This window comes from Eupeodes corollae, chromosome 2 (assembly GCF_945859685.1).
Source record: "Eupeodes corollae chromosome 2, idEupCoro1.1, whole genome shotgun sequence".
Classification (NCBI taxonomy): domain Eukaryota; kingdom Metazoa; phylum Arthropoda; class Insecta; order Diptera; family Syrphidae; genus Eupeodes; species Eupeodes corollae.
The window spans coordinates 86,144,367-86,165,822 of NC_079148.1; the positions used below are offsets into that span (position 1 = coordinate 86,144,367).

General features: G+C 33.4%; 1 protein-coding gene across 1 annotated transcript in view; it reads left to right on the forward strand.

The window, feature by feature from the left end:
* LOC129944126 (dynein axonemal heavy chain 10) overlaps nucleotides 1-21,456 on the forward strand; it is a 142,765-nt gene that overhangs the window by 32,341 nt on the left and 88,968 nt on the right. Inside the window, 4 exon segments of the mRNA XM_056053321.1 lie at nucleotides 9,766-10,357; nucleotides 11,647-11,760; nucleotides 14,263-14,455; nucleotides 15,939-15,982. Coding sequence (XP_055909296.1) covers nucleotides 9,766-10,357; nucleotides 11,647-11,760; nucleotides 14,263-14,455; nucleotides 15,939-15,982 — 943 coding nt within the window.

Below are 21,456 nucleotides of genomic sequence, written 5' to 3' on the forward strand. Positions count from 1 at the left end.
TACATTACTTTATATACAGTCACCGGCTAAAATAAAAATATTCACAATTAATTATAATAATTAATAAAACAGTTATTTAAAGTATTTATAAACAAAACATACAAATTAGGAAAACCAAACATTTCATGATTGATTACTAAATATAGGAAACACCGATAGGTGAAGCTTGAGGTTGTTGTGTCATTCAAAACTGTCCAATCAACATATCTAGCAAACAAGGGCGGCTCCAGACTTTTAATGAGGGGAGGGGGAGTCACGTGCTTAGCATATAGACGAGTTTTTACTTAAAGCTTAAAAATGTTCTTTAAAGGAGGTTAACAAAATTTAAATAACATATTGTACTTTTTAAACATTAAATTTACACATTTCAAGGGCTAAAGTGACAACTTTAGTTATTAAAATATTTTATAACGATATTGTCCAGCAAGGTATAGTCTAACTATTTAATTTAATAGACTTTCTTAATATAAAATCATTCCAATATTCTAATAGTTTTCTAAATATGCCACATTTAAGAGCAAAACACAATAGTTTAGATGGTTTTTATTGCTTTTATGGAGAAATGTACGTAATTGCTTTGAAACTTTGCTTTCTTCCAAAAAGAATATGTTTTTTTTTTTTGTTGGCATTTATATTAATGGGAAAAACGCTACAAAAATTCAATAACCCATAAAATAGGCAACAATCTGATATCAAAAATTTTCTGTTTTTTTACGTAGTTGTTTCGCTATCAGTTTTACTCGTAGATTGAAAATATTTTTATTTTAAAGAAGTCAACAAAACTTTAAAATTGTAGAGAGAAAAACGTTCGGTAATAATTTCTCTGAATATAAAATAAAAATAAACTAGATTCAAAGATTTTATATTAATATATATGAAACGTGCATTGTGTTTTTCAATTAGCCATTAGTTTAACAAAGGTGTCCACTTTTGCTGTTTTTGGGACATTTATATTCTTGAAATTCGTGCTTAACTCTCAGTTCTAAAACATCTAAAGCAAATTCACTTCAATGTCTTTAATTTGTAAGAATTTCAAAAGTTGGATACAACAGAAAATCAATGTTGAAAGAAATATCCCGGCTGCAATAACTCCAAAATAAATTTTTCTCAATAATTTAAATGCCATACAAAAAATTCATTAAATTAGTAGTACCCGTGGCATGATGGTAAGTGCGTTGGACTCAATTCTCTTACGCCCAAATGGTGTCAGGGAGTGGAAACACGAGACAGGCTCCACCAACGGTTGCCCCAAAGGCCCCTGTGCCTAAGGCACCAGAGGTGCAGCCTGACATTGTAGCCCTGTTGTTGAGCATTCAAGGTCAACTAACAGGACTGCAAAGTCAGATAAAGGAGCAAGGCAAAAGGGTAGATCATCTCTACTCTTTGTTGCCTGGCCTGGCGCAATTTAGACAATAATGGGCGTGCTGCCGGAGACGCGCCTAAAAGTCCTAGCTGTGAATGTAAATTCACTGATTAGGATTGAACGAAGAGCCAATATGTTCCAATCGTTGAAAGACTACAGTCCCGATGTGTTTATGGCTAGCGAAACTAAGCTAAACCACAAACACAAATTGACTCATAAAAATTACAATATCGTAAGAAGAGACCGGCCCGATTCCACTCAAGGGGGCGGTGTCGCTCTCTTTATACGAAAAGGCATTAATTATAAAGTCATATACAACAATGAATTGCGAAAGCTCAAGACGCTAGAAGTTTGCGTTGTATGCATCTCTCTCTCTCAAGGGAAGCGGATGTATATGATTGCGGCTTATGCGGCTGGAGCTCCGCAGGTCACTTACTTTGCATCAGAACTCGAAATTGTTTTTAGGGAACTTAAACTGAGCTTGGAAGAAAACTATTTCATCTTGGCCGGTGATTTGAACGCAAAACATGAAGATTGGGGAAATCAACATAGTAATCCCAGAGGTAATCATCTTTTTAATTTGATGAATCTTTACAGCGTTGAATATGGCGTCGACCTGCTGGCTACTGAAAGGCCATCGTATCCAAGAAGCGGCTCCTTTCTGGACCTTTTGCTGTACGACACCAGACTGACAGTTACAGACAAAGTGGGTAATCACCCGCGAAACTGCTTACAGACAGTCGAGTACGACAGTGATCACTGCGGACTGGCTGCTGTAATGCAGATTCCGAACGAACGCGTGGAGTTGGAGGAATACGTTACAACGCACTCTTACAATTACAGTAAGATGCGGTGGCCTCGTTTCACCAACGCCCTAGCGAGAGAACTTCGTTCGAGCGACATAGCCCCACCAAACAACAAAAACCTGACAAATACAGAAATTGACCAACATTTACAACAGATGGACGAAACAATAAAACGAACAATGGAAAGGACAATTCCAAAGTACAAAGAACGGGACCAAATGGACGCTTACAGAAACGCGACTATTGACGCACTACGTAGGCACAAGAGTGGCTTACTGACAAGACTCAAAAACTTGTACAGACGACTTACAGACGACCACGCGACTTGGAAGTTAGGACACTGAAATCGTCAATAAAAAATGTCAATCTGTTGATTAAGGAGAACTACAGGTTATCAATTAACAAGTACTGGGACCGCAAGATCCGGTCAGTTAATTCGAGTGACCCTAGTATGTTCCCCAAAATCAACAAGATATTCAGGAAGAAAAACGATAATGACCTTCCGTGTCTTAAACTCCAAAGAACTGAAGAGAACAGAGACGTACTCATGACTGCGCAAATAGATCCAGAGGAAGCCATCTTTGACGATGACTTTTACATAATTGAAGATCCGAAGGAAAAAGTGGAGGCCATCTTTGACGATGACTTTTACATAATTGAAGATCCGAAGGAAAAAGTGGAGGCGGTGGGAGCTGCCTTCCAGCAAGTGTAGAAGGTGAATGTAAGCATTCGCCCCAACCACGACCTGAAAAACAGAGCCCTACTTAATCACTTTTACCTTCGAAATGATATGACACAATGGCGATCTGAGAACCGCGGTTTCATGCGGTTCAATGACGATTCCTTGGCAAATGCCATAATCGCCGAGCAAACGGGACCAAGTCCCTTGTTAGTGACGAAGGTTGAGCTTCAGCTCATCTTTAATTCAATAAAAAATAAAAAGTCAGCAGGTGTCGACGGTATATCCAACGTTGTACTAAGACATTTACCTATGGAAGCAATTGCCATTTACACCACGCTCTTCAATAATGCACTGAATAATGCTTATTATCCAGTGCATTGGAAGACCGCTGTGGTTCATCCTCTCCCGAAAAAGGGAAAGGACAACTCCAACCCGTCAAATCTTCGGTCGATAAGTCTTCTTCCGAGCATCAGCAAAGTTTTCGAAAAGATCATTAATAGGGCTCTGACTAAGTGGGCTGCGGACAACAAAATAATTCCGGATACACAGTTCGGGTTCAAGGCGGGTCATGACACATTTCATGCTGCGTCTAAACTCGTTTCTGATATCCAATTCTGTTCCGGACTCCGTTGGCTAGGGCCATACGTGTAAGAACTGGCGCAAGATGGTCATCGTTGATCTTCACGGGCAGCCATTAGCGAGCAAAAGTGTAGTGAAGTACCTCGGTATCTGGTTAGATCAGTATTTATATTTCGACAGACATATAAATGCTGCTCTGACCAGGGCCAGAGGAGCCTTCGCTCTGACGAAACGGCTGTTTTTTAGCAGTCGGCTTGACCAGAGTGAAGGTAATTTGCTACATGGCCCTCATACGGCCAATGATCGTGTATGGTTGTCCTGTGTGGTTCAACGTTGCCCCTTCCCAGATGGAGAAGTTTCGGGTGTTCGAGCGGCAGTGTTTACGACGCTGTACCGGCTTATATCGAACAGCCGAATCTTCTTATGTGCATTACTATTCAAACGAGTTCCTATACAACGGGGCTCGAATCAACAGAATTGACAATTTCGTGATAAAACTCGTTCGAGGTCACATTGCAAGAGCTATGTCTTCGACCAACAATTTAATTTTCGGGGCGTTCTATCCGAACGACGAGTATTTAGAGAGTGCACGCTTGAGCGGCTTCATTCCACCAGAGGCATTCCTCTTTTTAGACAAATGCGGTCTGATACAGGATAGATTGGCAGTCCCGTTAATCTACCACGTCAGACGAAGAACCGTGGATAGGCGACTCCTGTACAATCGGGACGTCATGGCACAAGGCGGAGCAGAGCTCCTTCGGTTCAGTAGGGCTGTGTCCGAACGGGACCGAACTGATAGGGTGAAGCAGGAGAACCAGTTTTGGTGGCTTCAATCGGCACTTGATATTGGGTAGTCGGGATGGGGTTTTAAGCCTTGGCCGGCTTACATACTTGTTTTTTAGTTTTAGGGTTTAGTTTTAAGTAGAATAGGCATGGTGGTACAAAAAAAAAAAAAAAAAAAATTAAAATTTAAAAAAACAAAAAAAAAAAACAAAAAAAAAACATGGAATATAAAAAAAAATATAAAAAAAATAAAAAAAAAAATTAAAAAAATCATAAAAAAGACAATAAAATATAAAAACAAGAAACGTTAGATTTGCTGCTGTGGTTGTTCTAGTTTTAAGTAGTTTATAGGTAGAATAGATAGTTTAAGTTAGCTTTAAGTTTTATATTAAGGACCTTATTTTAAGTAGTTTTTAAGTAAAAATAAAAAAGGACCTTGATATTAGTTTTTTCTCACAATTTTCTAATAAATACAAAAATAAATGAAATGAAATTAAAATGAAGTAAAATAGTTCTTAGGGCCGAAAGGCATTAGTAGTTAGAGTTATAGTTTAACTTAGAGTGTCCGTATGGGACCATTAAGTTAGTTGTAAGTTATAGATAATTAGGCTAGTTTTATGAATTTTTGTCTAGCTTTAAGATAGGTTTAAGAATGAATTAATAAAAATGAATAATAAAAAAAAAAAAGTGCGTTGGACTGTCATGCGAGAGGTCTTGGGTTCGATCCCTGCCTATGCCACCTATAGTTTATTTCATGGGTATGCCTCTTGCGAGGAATTGACAAATTCTCCAAGAGTAATTCTTGTCATGAAAAGTGCTTTCTCAAATTTACCGTTTGGATTCGGCTTAAAACTGTAGGTCCATTCCATCCCTGACAACAGTACTCGCACACAGGAATGGTTGAGAGTTGTCAGTCACTAGGCCCTAGTTCTCGAACGGACTGTTGCGCCACCCAATTTTATTTTTGATTTTTTCATCAATTTAAAAATTTCACCTTCGACAAGAGTTTGCATTGAAAGACAAGCTTATTGAAATCTGTTGATTAAGTTCTTGAGAAAATTGAAAACAAAATAACGGCTGTATGAGGGGTACCCTTCGGAGCAATACCAAAATATGTTTTTCGTGTAGAAAGAAGCCGAAATAAGAAAAAAATTAGAGAAAGTTCTAAAAAAATCTATCGGTTCCTTTCTGAAAAAAAAATCAAATATTCAAATTTACACCAACACATTTTTATGGGGACTGCTGTTATTTTTAGTATTAAAAATTTAAAAAAACGCCTTAAGCTTAGTTTCAATCAGCACAGTGGCTTAGGCTTTAGGGGCTAGGACAGACAGACAGGGGGACCCACTTTTTGACTTTTCCACCATTGTAATGTCATATTGGATTCGAAACCTTTTACGAATGCAATAGTTACCATATACATAGTTCCTATGTGTCGGAAGTAAAAATTACTTCAATGTTCACTATTTATGTGCATACAAAAAATAATATGGAATTGAAGTCTTGTTTCAGGAACTTAAAGGAAACAAAAATATAAAATTAAAGATCTCTTATTAATGGATTCTTCTTAAAAACCTGAGTATTTGATCTTTTTCTTAGAAACAAATTTTATGAAAATAATTAAAAGCATTAATTAAGTTACAAAAATATTAAATGTTTTTGACAGCAAACCACTTTTTGGTGAATGTCGTTTGATTACTAACAAATCGTTACTTATACAACTCAACTGTACAAGCTTTATTGTTCATAGGACCCCCCACCCTGGATCGACCATTGCTCAAAATTTGATGAATTTGAGCTAAGTTTTTGGAATAGGGCTGAATGTCAGATTCATAAAATGTTCTTGGTCCAGCCTTCAGTTAAAAGTGGTACTTTTTGCAACAAAGTTTAGAAAGTAAATACAAATTTTGTTTCCATATACAAAAAATAAATAATTCAAAGAGAATTCCTACAAAAATACAAACAAATTGTTTCCCAGGGGGGGGGGTTGTTGCACTGCAACCAGCTGAAGAAAAACAAGTTTCTTACATTAATGTTTTGTCACATATTAGTTGGAGACAATATGGCCCAATGTATCTAATTATATGTTTTTTTGACTTGTAACAAGAAATCCATGGGGCTACGTTATCATTCATGGCTCGTGTTATCCGATGCTCGACAGGCAGAGTTCATTCGATAACGTTTGTACATTATTTATTATTTTTAACTTCCCATTTATATGGACCGATTACAATAACTTTATAGTTGTTGTAATCGGTCCGATTTGTCGAATTGATAATTTTGACATTTCTCGATGTTTTAAAATCCCTAGAGTTTAAAAATAAAAGATTTTTAAGTGGAGATATCGACTTCAAACAAATTATGTTATAGGTACCAGATAATACCAGAAAGAACGCTCAAACAAATTGTGGGGGTGGACGACTTGAATTAATTTTTAACTTCCCACAGGAAGTTATTGTAATGGGTCCGATTTGTCAAATTGAAAATTTTGACATTTCTCGACGTTTCAAGGTCCTTAGAGTTGAAATAAAAGATTTTTAGAAAGATGTCTGAGCGTGCGTGTGTTCGTACGTTCGTACGTTCGTACGTCCGTACGTTCGTACATTCGCGACGTTTTTTTCGTCCTCCATAGCTCAAGAACCAGAAGAGATATCAACTTCAATAAAATTTAGTTATACAGATAATAAGGCAGAAAGATGCAGAAAGGGCTCATAAGAAAATAGCTTGGGTGGTTTTTTTTACCATAGCAGTTTGAAAAAATGGTGAAAATTTTGGTTAACCCTAAATATCTTATGAACCAAAAATGCTAGTGACTTGAGTTAAATTTTATATAATATATTGTTACGTGATACCCAAAGGTATATTTTTTGAAAAAAATCAATATAACGGTTTTTTTATAAATCAATAAAAAAAAAATTTGTCACCTCCAAAATGTTTCGACTTAAATATGATTTCATCTCCAAAACAATTTCGTGCAACAAAGAATAATGTTTTTGACATCTGATACAATTTTGAGAAAAATCTAATTGACAGTTTTTTTATAAAAAATAAACATCTAAATAAAACATTACTCAAAGTTCTCAAATATCTTTTCAAAAACTTGGAATTGAGGCTTCAAGCTTATTTCATCTTATAAGAAATATTGTTTTCAACATTTTGAAAAATGTTGTGAAAAATCGAATTGACAGTTTTTTTTACAAAAAATAGAAACCTAAATAAAAATGTTTAAAAGTTGGTAAAAATTGATTTTCGACTCAAATATCTTTTCAAAACTTTGAAATATTGGCATTAATTTACTTTTATCTTTCAAAAACTCTTGTTGTCAACATTCAGTTAAAGTTTGAGAAAAATCAAATCGACAGTTTTTTTTACAAAAAATTAAAAACCGAAAAAAAAATTAACAAAAGTTGGTAAAAATGGTTTTTGACTCAAATATCTTTTCAAAACTTTTAGATATTGGCTTTAATTTACTTTTATCTTTCAAAAAATCTTGTTGTCAACATTCAGTTAAAGTTTGAAAAAATCGAATTGACAATTTTTTTACAAAAAATTAAAAACCGAAAAAAAATTAACAAAAGTTGGTAAAAAATGATTTTCGACTCAAATATCATTTCAAAACTTTGAGATAATAGCTTCGTCAATTCGATTTTTCCCAAAATTTTACATAATGTCAAAAGCGTTTTTCTTCGTTGATTTAATTTATCCTTTAGATAAAATAATTTTTGTTCGTAAAATATTCGAGGTGACAATTTTTTTTCTGTCTCTTTTTTTTTATTTATAAAAGAGCCTTTGTTGTTTTTTATAAAAATTTCAGGTCACAATATATAATACAAAAAGAGGCTGGGATGCGACCCACACTGATAACTTCCCATCCCGTCTGTCGATTTGTCTTTCTTAAAAGTTTGTCTATATGTTTTTTGTACCAAATGTTGAAAACAATATTTCTTATAAGATAAAATTAGTTTGAAGCCAATATTTAAAATTTTTGAAGAGATATTTGAGTCGAAAATCAATTTTTACCAACTTTTATACATTTTTTTTCAGGTTTTTATTTTTTGTAAAAAAACTGTCAAATGATTTTTCTCAAAATTTGTCCTAATGTTGAAAACAATATTTCTTATAAGAAAAAATAAGTAAGAAGCTATTATCTCAAAGTTTTGAAAAGATATTTGAGTCGAAAATCATTTTTTACCAACTTTTGTTAATTTTTTTTCGGTTTTTAATTTTTTGTAAAAAAACTGTCAATTCGATTTTTTTCAAACTTTAACTGAATGTTGACAACAAGATTTTTTGAAAGATAAAAGTAAATTAAAGCCAATATCTAAAAGTTTTGAAAAGATATTTGAGTCAAAAACCATTTTTACCAACTTTTGTTAATTTTTTTTTCATTTTTTAATTTTTTGTAAAAAAAACTGTTGATTTGATTTTTCTCAAACTTTAACTGAATGTTGACAACAAGATTTTTCGACTCAAATATCTTTTCAAAACTTTGAGATATTGGCTTTAAACTACTTTTATCTTTTTAACAAGTATTGTTGTCAACATTCAGTAAAATTTTAAGAAAAGTCTAATTGACAGTTTTTTTACAAAAAATAATAACGTAATAAAAAAAAAAACAATACTAAAAATTGGTAAACATTTACTTTCGACTCAAATATCTCTTCAAAAATTTTAAATATTGGCTTCAAACTAATTTTATCTTATAAGAAATATTGTTTTCAACATTTGGTACAAAAAACATATAAACAAACTTTTAAGAAAGACAAATCGACAGACGGGATGGGAAGTTATCAGTGTGGGTCGCATCCCAGCCTCTTTTTGTATTATATATTGTGACCTGAAATTTTTATAAAAAACAACAAAGGCTCTTTTATAAATAAAAAAAAAGAGACAGAAAAAAAATTGTCACCTCGAATATTTTACGAACAAAAATTACTTTATCTAAAGGAGAAATTAAATCAACGAAGAAAAACGCTTTTGACATTATGTAAAATTTTGAGAAAAATCGAATTGACCGTTTTTTAACCTGAAAAAAAGTAGTTAAAAATCGGTTGTTGATTATAATTCTCGTTAACGAAAATAGATTTTGAAATCAAACTATTTCATCATATACAAAATATTGTTGGTATAAAACACAAAACCTACAAACCTTTTAAGAAAGAAAAATCGACAGACGGGATGGGAAATTACCTCTTTTTGTAATATGAATTTGCATGATATTTTTCACTTCATTTTTCATTACGTCCGTGATAGTTTTTCGATATTCTTAACAATTTTCAAATTAAAGATTATTTAGTAGCCCAAAAATCGTTTAATTTAACTTTTCTTTCAAGATTTTTAATCACAAATAAGAGACGAAATTCCGTGAATTTTGCGATGTTTTTAGTTTTCGCCGTTTTGCGTTCGCGTTTAATTTCGGAAACTATATTGTTTATTTCTTAACTGATAATTATTATATTTGACCAAATTATAAACAACTTACCTTGTTTTCTATTCTTTTCCATTCTGTAGCTAAAGCATTAAAAATTTTATATAATTTTATATATTTGCAGAAACCCAGCCAAAATAACCTACGAGACAGCAAGAAATTGTTCTAGTTTTCTATTCAGTTGGAAAAGTTCCTACATGGCAACACGTGCAAAAATTGAAAATTCAGGTGTGGGATCACGGTGGGAATTTGATAAAAAAATTCTGTTTAATGAAGTTGATCACATAAGTCGAATAAGTCAGGATATTGCATACATTGCAAAAGTTTTTGTGCAATTTGAAAACCTTTTTGGTTATCGATTGAAATCAATCCTCATCGATCCATCAATTGTTGATACAATTATGGAAAAATTGTACTGTGTTTTAGGAGACATTATGCGAATAGATTATGACATATTTCGTCCGGCAAACTGGGAAAATTGGGACGACACATTTGATGGTTTTAATCGAAAAGTTATGAATATTGAATCTGAAGCGATAGCCGTGATAGATCATTGCATTTCTTCATTAAGATCTTCATACTTAGGTCTTGCATTAATCAATGACATTCATGAAATTAATACAAGGGAGATATTAACTGAATATATATCTGAAAAACACGAAAACATCCTTCGGTTTTTTCTTACCGAAATAAATACTATTCAAAATGAGTTTACGGTGAGTTTTTAAAGGGTTTTTCAATAAGGGCGGGTAGATGTTGAAATGTATTAGGTGTTAACAAAATTATTTTCTTATTTGAAAGGCGCTTGTGTGCTTTTGAGTGTGGAATATTTCATCATTCAAATGCCTCGGCTTCTTACGGTGGCACGGGTCCGAGAGGTCCAATTTTCAATGACTCTTTCGCATGGATCCGGTTGAATTTGAGTGATGGCCTGTGTTATGTGCACCTTAAGAGCATCCGTCGAATGTGGTTTATTTGCATAAACATGTGACTCCAAAAAACCCATAGGAAAAAGTCTAGGGGGTCAAATCGCATGGTGACTAATTCACATCACCCCTCCGAGAGGTAACCTTACCACCAAATTGTTCATGCAAAATGTCAATTGTGGCGTTTGCTGTGTGGCACGTAGCCGTCTAGGTCGATATGGTTCAATTTGGGTCATGAGAAATTACTTATAATCGTTATGTAGCGCTCGCTGTTGACGGTGACCGCCTTACTAACGTCGTTTTCAAAAGAGTACGGACCAATTACGCCGCCGCCGACCCAAAATCTACATTATGCATTATTACCTTGTGAACGTTACATGGGTTAGTGTTATCCCACATACGTCAATTTTGCTTGTACAGCCATTCATCTAAAAATGCGGCTGAAAATGATTTTTCGGAAAAATTGTGGTAGTTTTCCAAACGATTCGAAGCCCAGTCAGCGAACAAACGGCGTTGTCTATGGTCATGAACTTTGAACTCCTGTGTCCTTTGTTTCTTGAAGGGCCAAGTCCCGACGCAAAATTCGTCAAGTTGAAGCCTGCGAAAGGCCGAGATCTTTTGCACGGCGAGGAACAGACTGCCTCGGCTTCTGCTGTAACTTTTCACGGACCTGGCATGCTCTTGGCCATTCTTGCGTTCCTTGAACGTACGAATGTTAGCTGATTGTTTACTGAACCGGCCGTCTCAAATTTGGCCAACAAACGTTGAAGAGTCTACTGTGAAGGGCCTCCACGTCTACCGTAAAATGCCTGCAATGCCTTCAACGTTTGCGTTAATGAAAACATTTTGATAAAAAAGGTTTCTCATTTGTTGGTGCTGTTAAATCTTGTAACTTGCCATGATGATTTGGCATAAAGAACTAAATAATCAACAAATGATTTGACAGATGTCACCAAAATAAAATGGCTGCGACGGGCGCCAAAATCTACCCGCGCCAATTGAAAAACCCTATATAATCACGAATTTCCAATCTGTTAATAATATACATGTTATTTTTTTATATTTTTTAACTACAAAAGAGAAATAAAAAAAAACCTCCACTTGGTAAGTATCAGCCAGCAAGTATCGCAACTATTCGCTGGGCTCGTTTACTGAACATTAAATTGAAGATATCAATTTTGGCTTTCAAGGAGGTAATTTAACTAGCATATATCATGAAACAAAAAAGGTAACTTTTTTATCTGTTATTCTAACAAACCTCAATTGTTAAGCAGGCAACTAGTTTCTATTAATGCTTTATTTATTGTTTGTGGTTGAATACTTTTAAGTTGTTAGTTTTAAAGGACATTATTTTTCTTGTCGTGAAATATGAAAATTTCCTTGTTACAAATTCAATTCGATAACAAGAAAAAAATAAAAATAGAAATATTAAAAATTCAAATATAAAGTTCTCACAGATGCACATATATGTACATACATACATATAACATACTTACATTAGATCACAGCTTATTAGACCCACCCTTTATTCAAAACTTTAAAAGAGAAGATCTGTTTCAAGAAGCAAGTAATCAACAAAATAAAAACGCGTAAATGTTAATTAAGTTTTTAATTAAAAGAGAATAACTCCATTTATTTAAGGACCAAAGTTTTTCGATGACATTTAAATTTGGATTGCGTGCTGGTGGTTTCATGGTGGTGATTGCAGGTATAAATTAGCCAAGATCGAACAATTCCTTAAGTGTGTTTCGGATCGGTTTCTTGATAAAACAGAAATGTATCCTTTATGCCTAGTTGTTTGCTTTGGAGCAAATTTTCTTTGAGAATCTGGAGCTAAACTAATTTATCCATGGTGCTCTCAATAAATTGCAGCTTGGCGAGTTCATCTGCAGACATACAGGCCCATACAATGACATGCCCTCCTCCATGCTTCACTGTTCCTCTTAAGTTTTTATCTTGAAGCTCTGTATTCGGTTTCCGTAACACGCAAGACCGCCAATCCGATCCAAATATATTAAATTTTGATTCCGTATATAATATATAATATATAATATATATAATAAACTAAATTCGGCAATGTCGATTTTTTTGTATTGATACAAGAAGTGCGTTTTTTTGGTATTCCATATATAGTAGGTACAGTGAGAAATTGTCAACAAAACGATCCGCAGTAGCCAAATGATTGTATTTAAAAATTGGTACAACTGAAAGAAGATCTGTCAGAATAATATCAAAAAAACACAATACAAAGAAAGTTTTGTAAAAATTGTGAAAAACTAACTAAAACTTATTAAATAGACAATTTTCAATAAGAAATGTTGAGAAACATCTAGAAATTGAGATTATATAAAAAAAGTTCATTTAACAATTGCTTCAAGGAGGGGATTTGTTTATAGAGTGCTACTTGAACATGTGGTGTTGAAGCGAGCTTGAAACTCGCCTCAATTCTTTATATACCTGAACCGATCGCCTCTATTTCGGTCGGGGATCGGAGTCGAGTCAAGATTTGCGAAAAAACCTTTGTGGTTTTACAGATAATGCGTTATGGTCTGTTTATTTGCATGTTTGTGTACAAAAATATAGTTTTGGTTTAATCAAATTAAATTATTGCTTTTTTACTGCACATTGAGTAGATAGCATATTCTTGTATGGCGCTGAACTATTCAGTTCTTCATTGTATAACACGAATCAAGTTGCACTTGCACGTCATAAGAAACATCGAAACACCATTTGCATTTAAGAAAGTGCTATCAAACTTAATCAATTTTAAATCTTCTTGTGCAGTGGTAACACCATGAAGATTTATTTAACTTAAACTGAGATAAACCTTTGGAAAAACTTAATTATCTTTTCTATTATTTTCTCCTGCAAAATAAGCCCAGTTAGTCCATTTTCACTAACAAATAATATCAACAGTAATAGATTGATGATTCCTATTGCACAACTACTGAACGAAATATCAATCGTACCAACATTTGAGTAGGAAATCACATAAGATCGATTTGAGACTCGTATAAATGTCAAAAACCCATTCGTAGTAAAATTCTACTTTAACTTTTGTCGCTAGTATTCAAACTGCGGATATTGTTTTTGTTATTCGTGTAAAATCCTACTATACTATTGATAGATTTTCTAAAAAAAACACGGGTAATAGCTTTGACCATGCCATCAGGCGTGTTAACAATTTTGGCAATTTTAGGCCAAGAAAGTCCATTTTTATGATCATGAAGCACTATTTCAACTGTTGGTGGTTCGCCCATCATCGTAACCAGTATGGCCTTTGCGATAACTAAACAAAAATGATAATTTTATTTGAATATAAATAACTAAGAGAAAAAAGCAGCAATCACCGTGATCTTTAAACGCAGTTGATCAACATTTCTTTTTTAGGTTAACGTGGTGTTTTAAAATAAATTAATTGATTAAAATATCATGTTGAAGTTTAAAACCTAATACACCTTTCTGTGTTTTTTCTTTCCAAATAAGTTTTATTGTTGGGGAGCCATACTCGATTAAATGTAAATATAAGGTATTTGTCAAATAAGCTGTGACCCACTGTACTTATACTATAGCGTACAATTATAGGTTTGAAACATAGATTTAATTTATTTGAAAATGTTTGTATTTCAGTATAAATATTTTTGAGTTTTAAAAACTACTAATTTATAAACTATTTATATTTTTATTAAATCTAGATTGAAAATGCTCCAATTCTTAAGAACAGTTACTTAAAGCGAAGTACTTTTAAACAGTACTATGAACTCGTTAACCAGATGTTTTTATTCGAACAAGATATTTACGACACTTATACTCAGAAAACAACTTACAATGTGAATTCTGTAATGCGGAATAACATTCTTCTAATAGAAATTTTTAATGCTGAAACTGGTAAGAAAACCTTTTTGTAATATTTATAATGAATAATATACATTTTCTTACAAAAGAGACTTAATTTAAAAAAAAAAGTTATTTATGCCGAGCTATAAAACCGTTAACTTGTAACTTAAGGTCCAGCAGAAGGCACCCTTCCATTACTGACAACATTACTCGCACACAGGAATGGTTGAGAGTTGTAAGTCACTAGACCCCAGTTCTCAACGGACTGTTGCGCCACCTAATTTATTTTTAGGAGGCGCCCTTGACAGATGAAATTGTCCCATAAGGCCTGTACTACAACAATTTATTTGATAAAGTATAGCTCCCATAAGGCGTACAAACATTAAAGTATGATTTGCATGATGCAGCACCACTTAAAAAGAAAACAAATACCAATTTAATAATTGCGTGTTTGTAATTCTTATTTACAACACCAAACTCTCAAAGTGGGCAAAACACACCATAACACGTTTTGACTATTAGCAGCCAACTTTAAAAAACTTCCATGATCCCATAGCTGATATAAACAATGTTTGTCCCTGCTTTTTATGTGGAATACTTAACAATAAAAAGGTTTGCCTGGATGTCCAGAAGTAGGAATTTGGTTCAGTGCATCATCACTCCTGACGTGGTATTTCTTCCGCAATTACATACCTTTCATATTTTTATGATCAAAGCCTTCAAACTGTACACTTTTTATACGCCGAAATGCTTAGTACTAGCACTGTACTTATTAAACAATAGTTTGGTTAGTTTTAAGTTTAAAGGCATTTTTTACTTTTGACATTTGTAAAAAAATAATTAAACATTACATCACGATGGTAGAGAAGACGAAAAAAGTGGGTTAACTGATTCCGCCCAACTGTCTGTCCTTAAAATCGATTAAATTCAAACTAAGGTTTCAAGCAAATTCGTATGTTTTTTTCATGTTTGTTAAAGATTGACAATAACAGTAGTCCCTTCCCCTTACACAATGTTTGTGCATAAATCGTAAATTCGAATTTTCTCAAAAACGAAATGATTGATTTTTATTAAATTTTCGCTGCAATTTATGTTTTTAACGTGGTTGCTTTCAATTAAAAAAAATATGTTTGCACAATAAACTGTTTTAATAATATTTGGTACTCGAAAATGTCATTGTTTACTCTGGATTTAAAAAGAATATATTTTATATTTCAAAATCCCAAATAACTCCATACTAGTACGATACTGTTTGTTTGCAGAGTAGTAAGAAGTGGTTATATTCTAGACCACAACATGAAACAATATGGGTTTCATTTCTTCTTGAGAACCAAATTTCAACACTGTGTAGGTGAACATTTATAAAACTGTGGATCTATAATTGCTTAAACCTTAATATTCATACATAGCTTATACATACATATTTACATATGTCAGATATGTATTTAGGTACATAAGAGTTAAATGATAATTTGTATTTTAACACATTCCTTACTTAACATAATCCAAAATGTTTTCTTTTCAATTTTTTTAGTGAAAGCTATTGCACGTTCGGCTAAAGTAGCATCAACTCGAAAAGTAAGTAAATTTTTATTTTTTGTTTTGCAAAATTTATGGCGTAGCGGGCGTACAATACAATAATTAAACATAATAAATACAATTATAAGGATCAAACATTTTTCTTTCCATTTTCGAAAAAAGGAGCTCAGTTTGTAAAGTAAAGCGTTCCACATTTGTGTAATGCGGCTGAAGAAAGAATCCCTATCCTTAACAATAGGTCCGAAATTGGGGTGAAGGGTAAAAAATGCAGACTTAAAGAACTTTTTAACCTGTTATGCAATGTTAACTGGAATCATTTGTTTGAGAACTGTGTTCTCTTTAACTTTTTGTATGAGACCACACCATTGCGAAAACCGCGTAATATTTCTAACTATCCTCCATGGTTTTGACTCTTGCTTAAAAAACTTAAAAAAAATAAAAGAAACAAGGCCTGGATTAAATATAATAAAACAAAAGTTGATAATGACTTCGTAATATACAATGAGCTAAGAAATATGTTTATTGACAATTCCGATATTCTTTAAAATGACTTTATTTTAAATACGTAAAAATCGATATAAAAAACAACCCAAAAAACTTTTGGAGCTATGTTAATAGTAAGAGAAATACTGACGGGTATCCAAACTGCATGTTTTTCAACAACGAACTTAGCCATGACTCTGAAAAAATTTCAAATATGTTTGCAACTTTTTTCAAAGATGCTTTCGAAGTAGAGAACTCCTGTCAAACGCCTGAGTCATTGGCCATCTCACAAAAATTCCCTCATTTGAATTCAATTAGTCCTTGGATCTCTAAAGATGAAATTGTTCGCAAAGCTTCAGAACTTGACGTTTGTTATAGCCCTGGTGCAGATGGTGTATCTTTTTATATTTTGAAAAAATGCGCATCCTATTTATCCTATCCTCTTCATACTCTTTTTAATGAATCGCTTAAATCTTCAATTTTTCCTGAAATTTGGAAAGCTTCGTTCATAACACCGAAACATAAAAAGGGTATTTAAAATGAAATACCAAATCTGGCGTACCACAAGGTAGCCACTTAGGACTTTTACTGTTCATTTTGTACGTTAACGACTTACCTTCTATTATAAAACACTCATCTGTTTTAATTTACGCTGATGACATTATAATTTTCAAATGTATCGACTCACTTGACGATTGTTTACTCCTACAAGATGATCTAAATAGTTTTCGCGAATGGTGTTTTATAAATAAGCTTTTACTAAACATACATAGACAAATGTAAATCAATGTGTTTTACAAGCAAATACATTTTTTTGCTTTCAATTATAAATTAGACTCTTCTTATTTGACTAAACTCTCTACTTTCTCTGACCTAGGTATTATTCTTGACTCAAAATTAACTTTTACAAATCACTATGACTATATTATTAAAAAAGCAAATAAGACACTCGGATTTTTAAAACGGTTTTCACGTGATTTTCGCGACACATATATTCTTAAACTTCTTTATATATCATTAGTAAGACCAATATTGGAATATAGCTGCATAATATGGGCTCCCTTTTATTCAGCCCATAATCTATATAAACAGAATAGAAGGAGAACAAAGAAGTTTCATGCGCTTCTGCCTCCGTTTCTTCCCATGGTCCAATAGGCTCGAACTTCCACCCTACAATCATAGGCTTACGCTCATAAATCTTCCATCGCTTTCTAAACACAGAGAGAACATACATCTATGCTTTATTATAAAATTAATCAATGGGTCAGTCATATCACCATCAATTTTGGAACAATAAAACTTTATTTATAGCCGTTCAAGTATTAGAAGACAAGTTCCTTTACGTCCTACATCAAGCAGATCGAACTACGGTAAAAACAGTCCCCTGAACAAATTGATTTCATTTAAATTAAATTTATTCAGTTTAGCTTTTTTTCTTTTGCAAATTGCTTAAAGCATTGTAAATCTATTAATCTAAGAATAAATGTAATGTTAGTCTTAAGTTCTAACGATTGTTTGTTTAACGAATTCAATAAATAAATAAATAAATCCTAGAACTGAAAGCTGTTCAGTCTCTTCGATGCAAGTACTACCCATGGATAGTGCCATTGGCGCTTGTGTGGCAGAAGACAGCATTGAGTTTTGGATGTTTGATTTTACATTGAGCTTCCAAGATCAGAATTAAATGAGCTTATCATACGGTGCTGTTGGATGTCTACATCAGAAGAACAAGGGTAAGGATCTTAACACTACTGAGAGAACTTCACCAGCAATCAACTTAGTGGGTTAGAAGTTTCAGATCATTTATACAAATAAGGAAGAGCGTCGGAGACAAAACCGAGCCCTCAGGCACACCAACAACGGCTCTTTTATGGATATCACAAGTGAAGCCTTCCAATACTACTTAAATTGAACGGTCTGAAATTTAATTTCCAATCCAAAAAAGGAGAGATTCATCAATAGCAAAAGACCGTATTTTCGATAAGAGAGCTTGATGCGGAACTTTATCAAATTTCTTTGAAATATGAAGTGCAATAATTTTAATTTCTCCAAAACGTTGCAAAGATTTGTTTCACTGTTCGGCAAGATAAACCATGAGATCACTAATGGATCTATTGCTACGAAAGCTATATTAAGAAGCTTTCGTTCTTCAAGATATTTCTTAACCTGAAAATTAATTATATATATTAATAATACGATCTTATAACTGCTCAGGTTTTGAAAGAAATGCCTTTAATAGTTTTATAAAAATTAGAATTCATAATAAGCACTTGCTTTGAAATAAGATTATGTACGTATGTATATATCATCATTCAACAATTATAGAAGTCCTAATTGTACGTTATATCTAAACAAGGGAAGCCATCAAAAGAAGTAACATCTTACAGACCAATATTGTTTTTAACTATGACAACAGTTTTCGAAAAATTGCTACTTAAAAGAACTCAGGAAAATAAATGAAAAAAGAAGACTAGTTTCGCAGCATCAGTTTGGATTTTGAAAGAAAATTAACGGCGATAGACCAAGCACTTGGAATTACGGGTGTGGTGGAAGAGGCACTTGAAGAACTGTGCTCAGCTATAAAATCTTAAATGGTGCTAAATGTTTGACTTTTGTGATTTAAGTGCAAACTGAGCACGGACATTTCTAGGCAGTACTAGGAAATATTGAAATCATATTTTACGAATTGACTTTTTAAAGTACGGTACGTTTAAAAGTACCCAAACTTTAAAAGAAAATTTAAGCCGGTGTACTGCAAGGAAGTGTCTTAGGACCAACCTCGTTCCTTATAGATACAAGGGATATTTCAGTGGACATCAAAGCTATTATGGCTACCTTTGCTGACGATACTGCAATATTGGTGCCAGATCATCACCCTTGTTGATTTTAGTGCTCCTGAGGCTGAAGGAAAGCAATTGTTGATCGCGGTATCGATGTCCTTGCAGTTTTTGATGGTTGTCTACATGTAGGTTGTAAGTCCATGTGGTAAAGTACCTTCAACGAGTGTTTTTGCTATTTTTAAGACTATTTCAAGATGAGTTGCTTTTTTCTTGGAGCAAATTATTTTTAGGAGATTATATCGTTTTTTTAATTGAAGAATTACGTTTTTTTACCTAAATATTCCATTTTAAATTATAACTAAATGTAATACCCAAAATGTTTACCTAATTCTTTTGAAGCCGAGACTACCGGTATAGTGAATATTCAATGGGAATTGATTAGAATTTCGTTTCCTGCATAGGGGCAAAAAATCTACTTTTCAAGGAGGGGTTATGGCACCTTTTGTTTCGGACCATACTACATAAATATTATCAGCATAAACCCCAACAAAGTCAAGTTGAGGTTCAAGCTGCGTGAGTTTAAATAAAAGCGAATCAACGCAGGTGTTGTAAATTGCTACCGAGAAAGGGGATCCTTGAGGAGTTCCATTTTCCAGTTTAAAGAGTGCGAATTTATAACCATCAACTTTAACTCGGAAGGTTTTTGAAGTCATAAAGGACGCGATAAATTGTACTATCCGAAAGGTAACTTCCAATCCAATTGTGACATTTGTGTAAGGACGGGGATCATGGTGACGCGATCAAAAGCTTTTTGTAGGACCGATAACTTGGTTTTAGAAAGATTTTCTGTGAGTTTGTGCACAAGCAGGTGAACAAGTGTATGTACTCCTTTGTTCTGTCTAAAAGCGTGTTGTCCTGAATGTGACTTTTTTTCTGCAAACCTACATATCAGTGCGATAGGTCAGTACTCTTCAAAGCAGTGGCGATTTTGGGTTTTTTTAGGAATTGGCTTGAACTGAGTCCTTTTCCAGTCGCGTGGGAAAACACCAGTCATTAAAATGTTGTTGTATAGCAAGCAGAATCTAATTTTAGGTTATCGGAGTATTTTTCAACCATTTTATAGGTAATCTTGTCTTCACCTGGAGTTGTACGTTGTACCTTTCGCAGTTTTAAGAGTCGTATGAAGTTCTAGACGAGAAGTCTGTTCATTAAGAATTTCGCATTGATTTTCGTTTGTTTCAAGTTTGTTTACATGGACTTTTTTTTTTCTTCGATAATAGGTGCAGGATAAGTTGAGGTATCACTATTGTTTTTCATTTCGTTCCAAATTTGTTAGCAACTGTTTTATTTTAGCAATCTAAGAAGAAGAATTGACTGAAGTGATTTTCGTTTTAATTTTGCACAAATTCTTCTGTACGAAATACGGTTGTTGGAAACCTTCGAGCTTTTTTCCAGACATTGTCCTTATCCTTTACTTATTTGGCTATATCCGGTGCAAACCATACTGGATTAGTTTTTGAGCTTTGATGAATGTCTCTTTATTCGTGGGATCGATTTAGCTGCAGCTGTTCTAACTATTTTTTTATTTTCCACGCCTCTTGGTAGATGTTTTGGGTTAAAGATTTGGCATTGTCGATGTTTTAGTGCTCTCTTAAAATAAGATCCAGTTAGCTAGTTCTTCTTTAAAACGTGCTGTGATTTTGGTAGTTAATTTTTGCTCATGAGAACGCATAACAATTGGAATATGATCCCTGCTTTGTTGAGGAAGAACCTCCCAACGAAAAAGGGGTGCCAAATCTTGAGTTGCCATTGTAACGTCAATTGTAGAAAAAATATTTCTCGTACTGATGAAAGTAGGAGCACTGTCATTCATAATTATGAGGTTATGGTCGTTGGCATAGTTTTGAAAAAACTACCAACGCTTTTTGTGACATCTGAGCCCCAAAAAGATTTGTGGACATTTATATCTCTCAGTACAAAATGATGACATCCATCATTAATTCCAGGAATTGAATCTAAAACACTTGAATTTATTTGGATAGCATGTTCTCTATAAATATTCGTAATTTGTATTTACTGGATCTAAGCTTTTCAACGACATATTACTCAATTGTGAACAAAAGATAAACTAAAATGCTCATTCATCGTTCAATTAAAGAAAATACTATCCACTTTCTTCTTGAGTTGTTATAAGTTCTAAGAGCAGTAATGAACTTTTAATGCACCCACCATAATGGACTTTTGGATTCC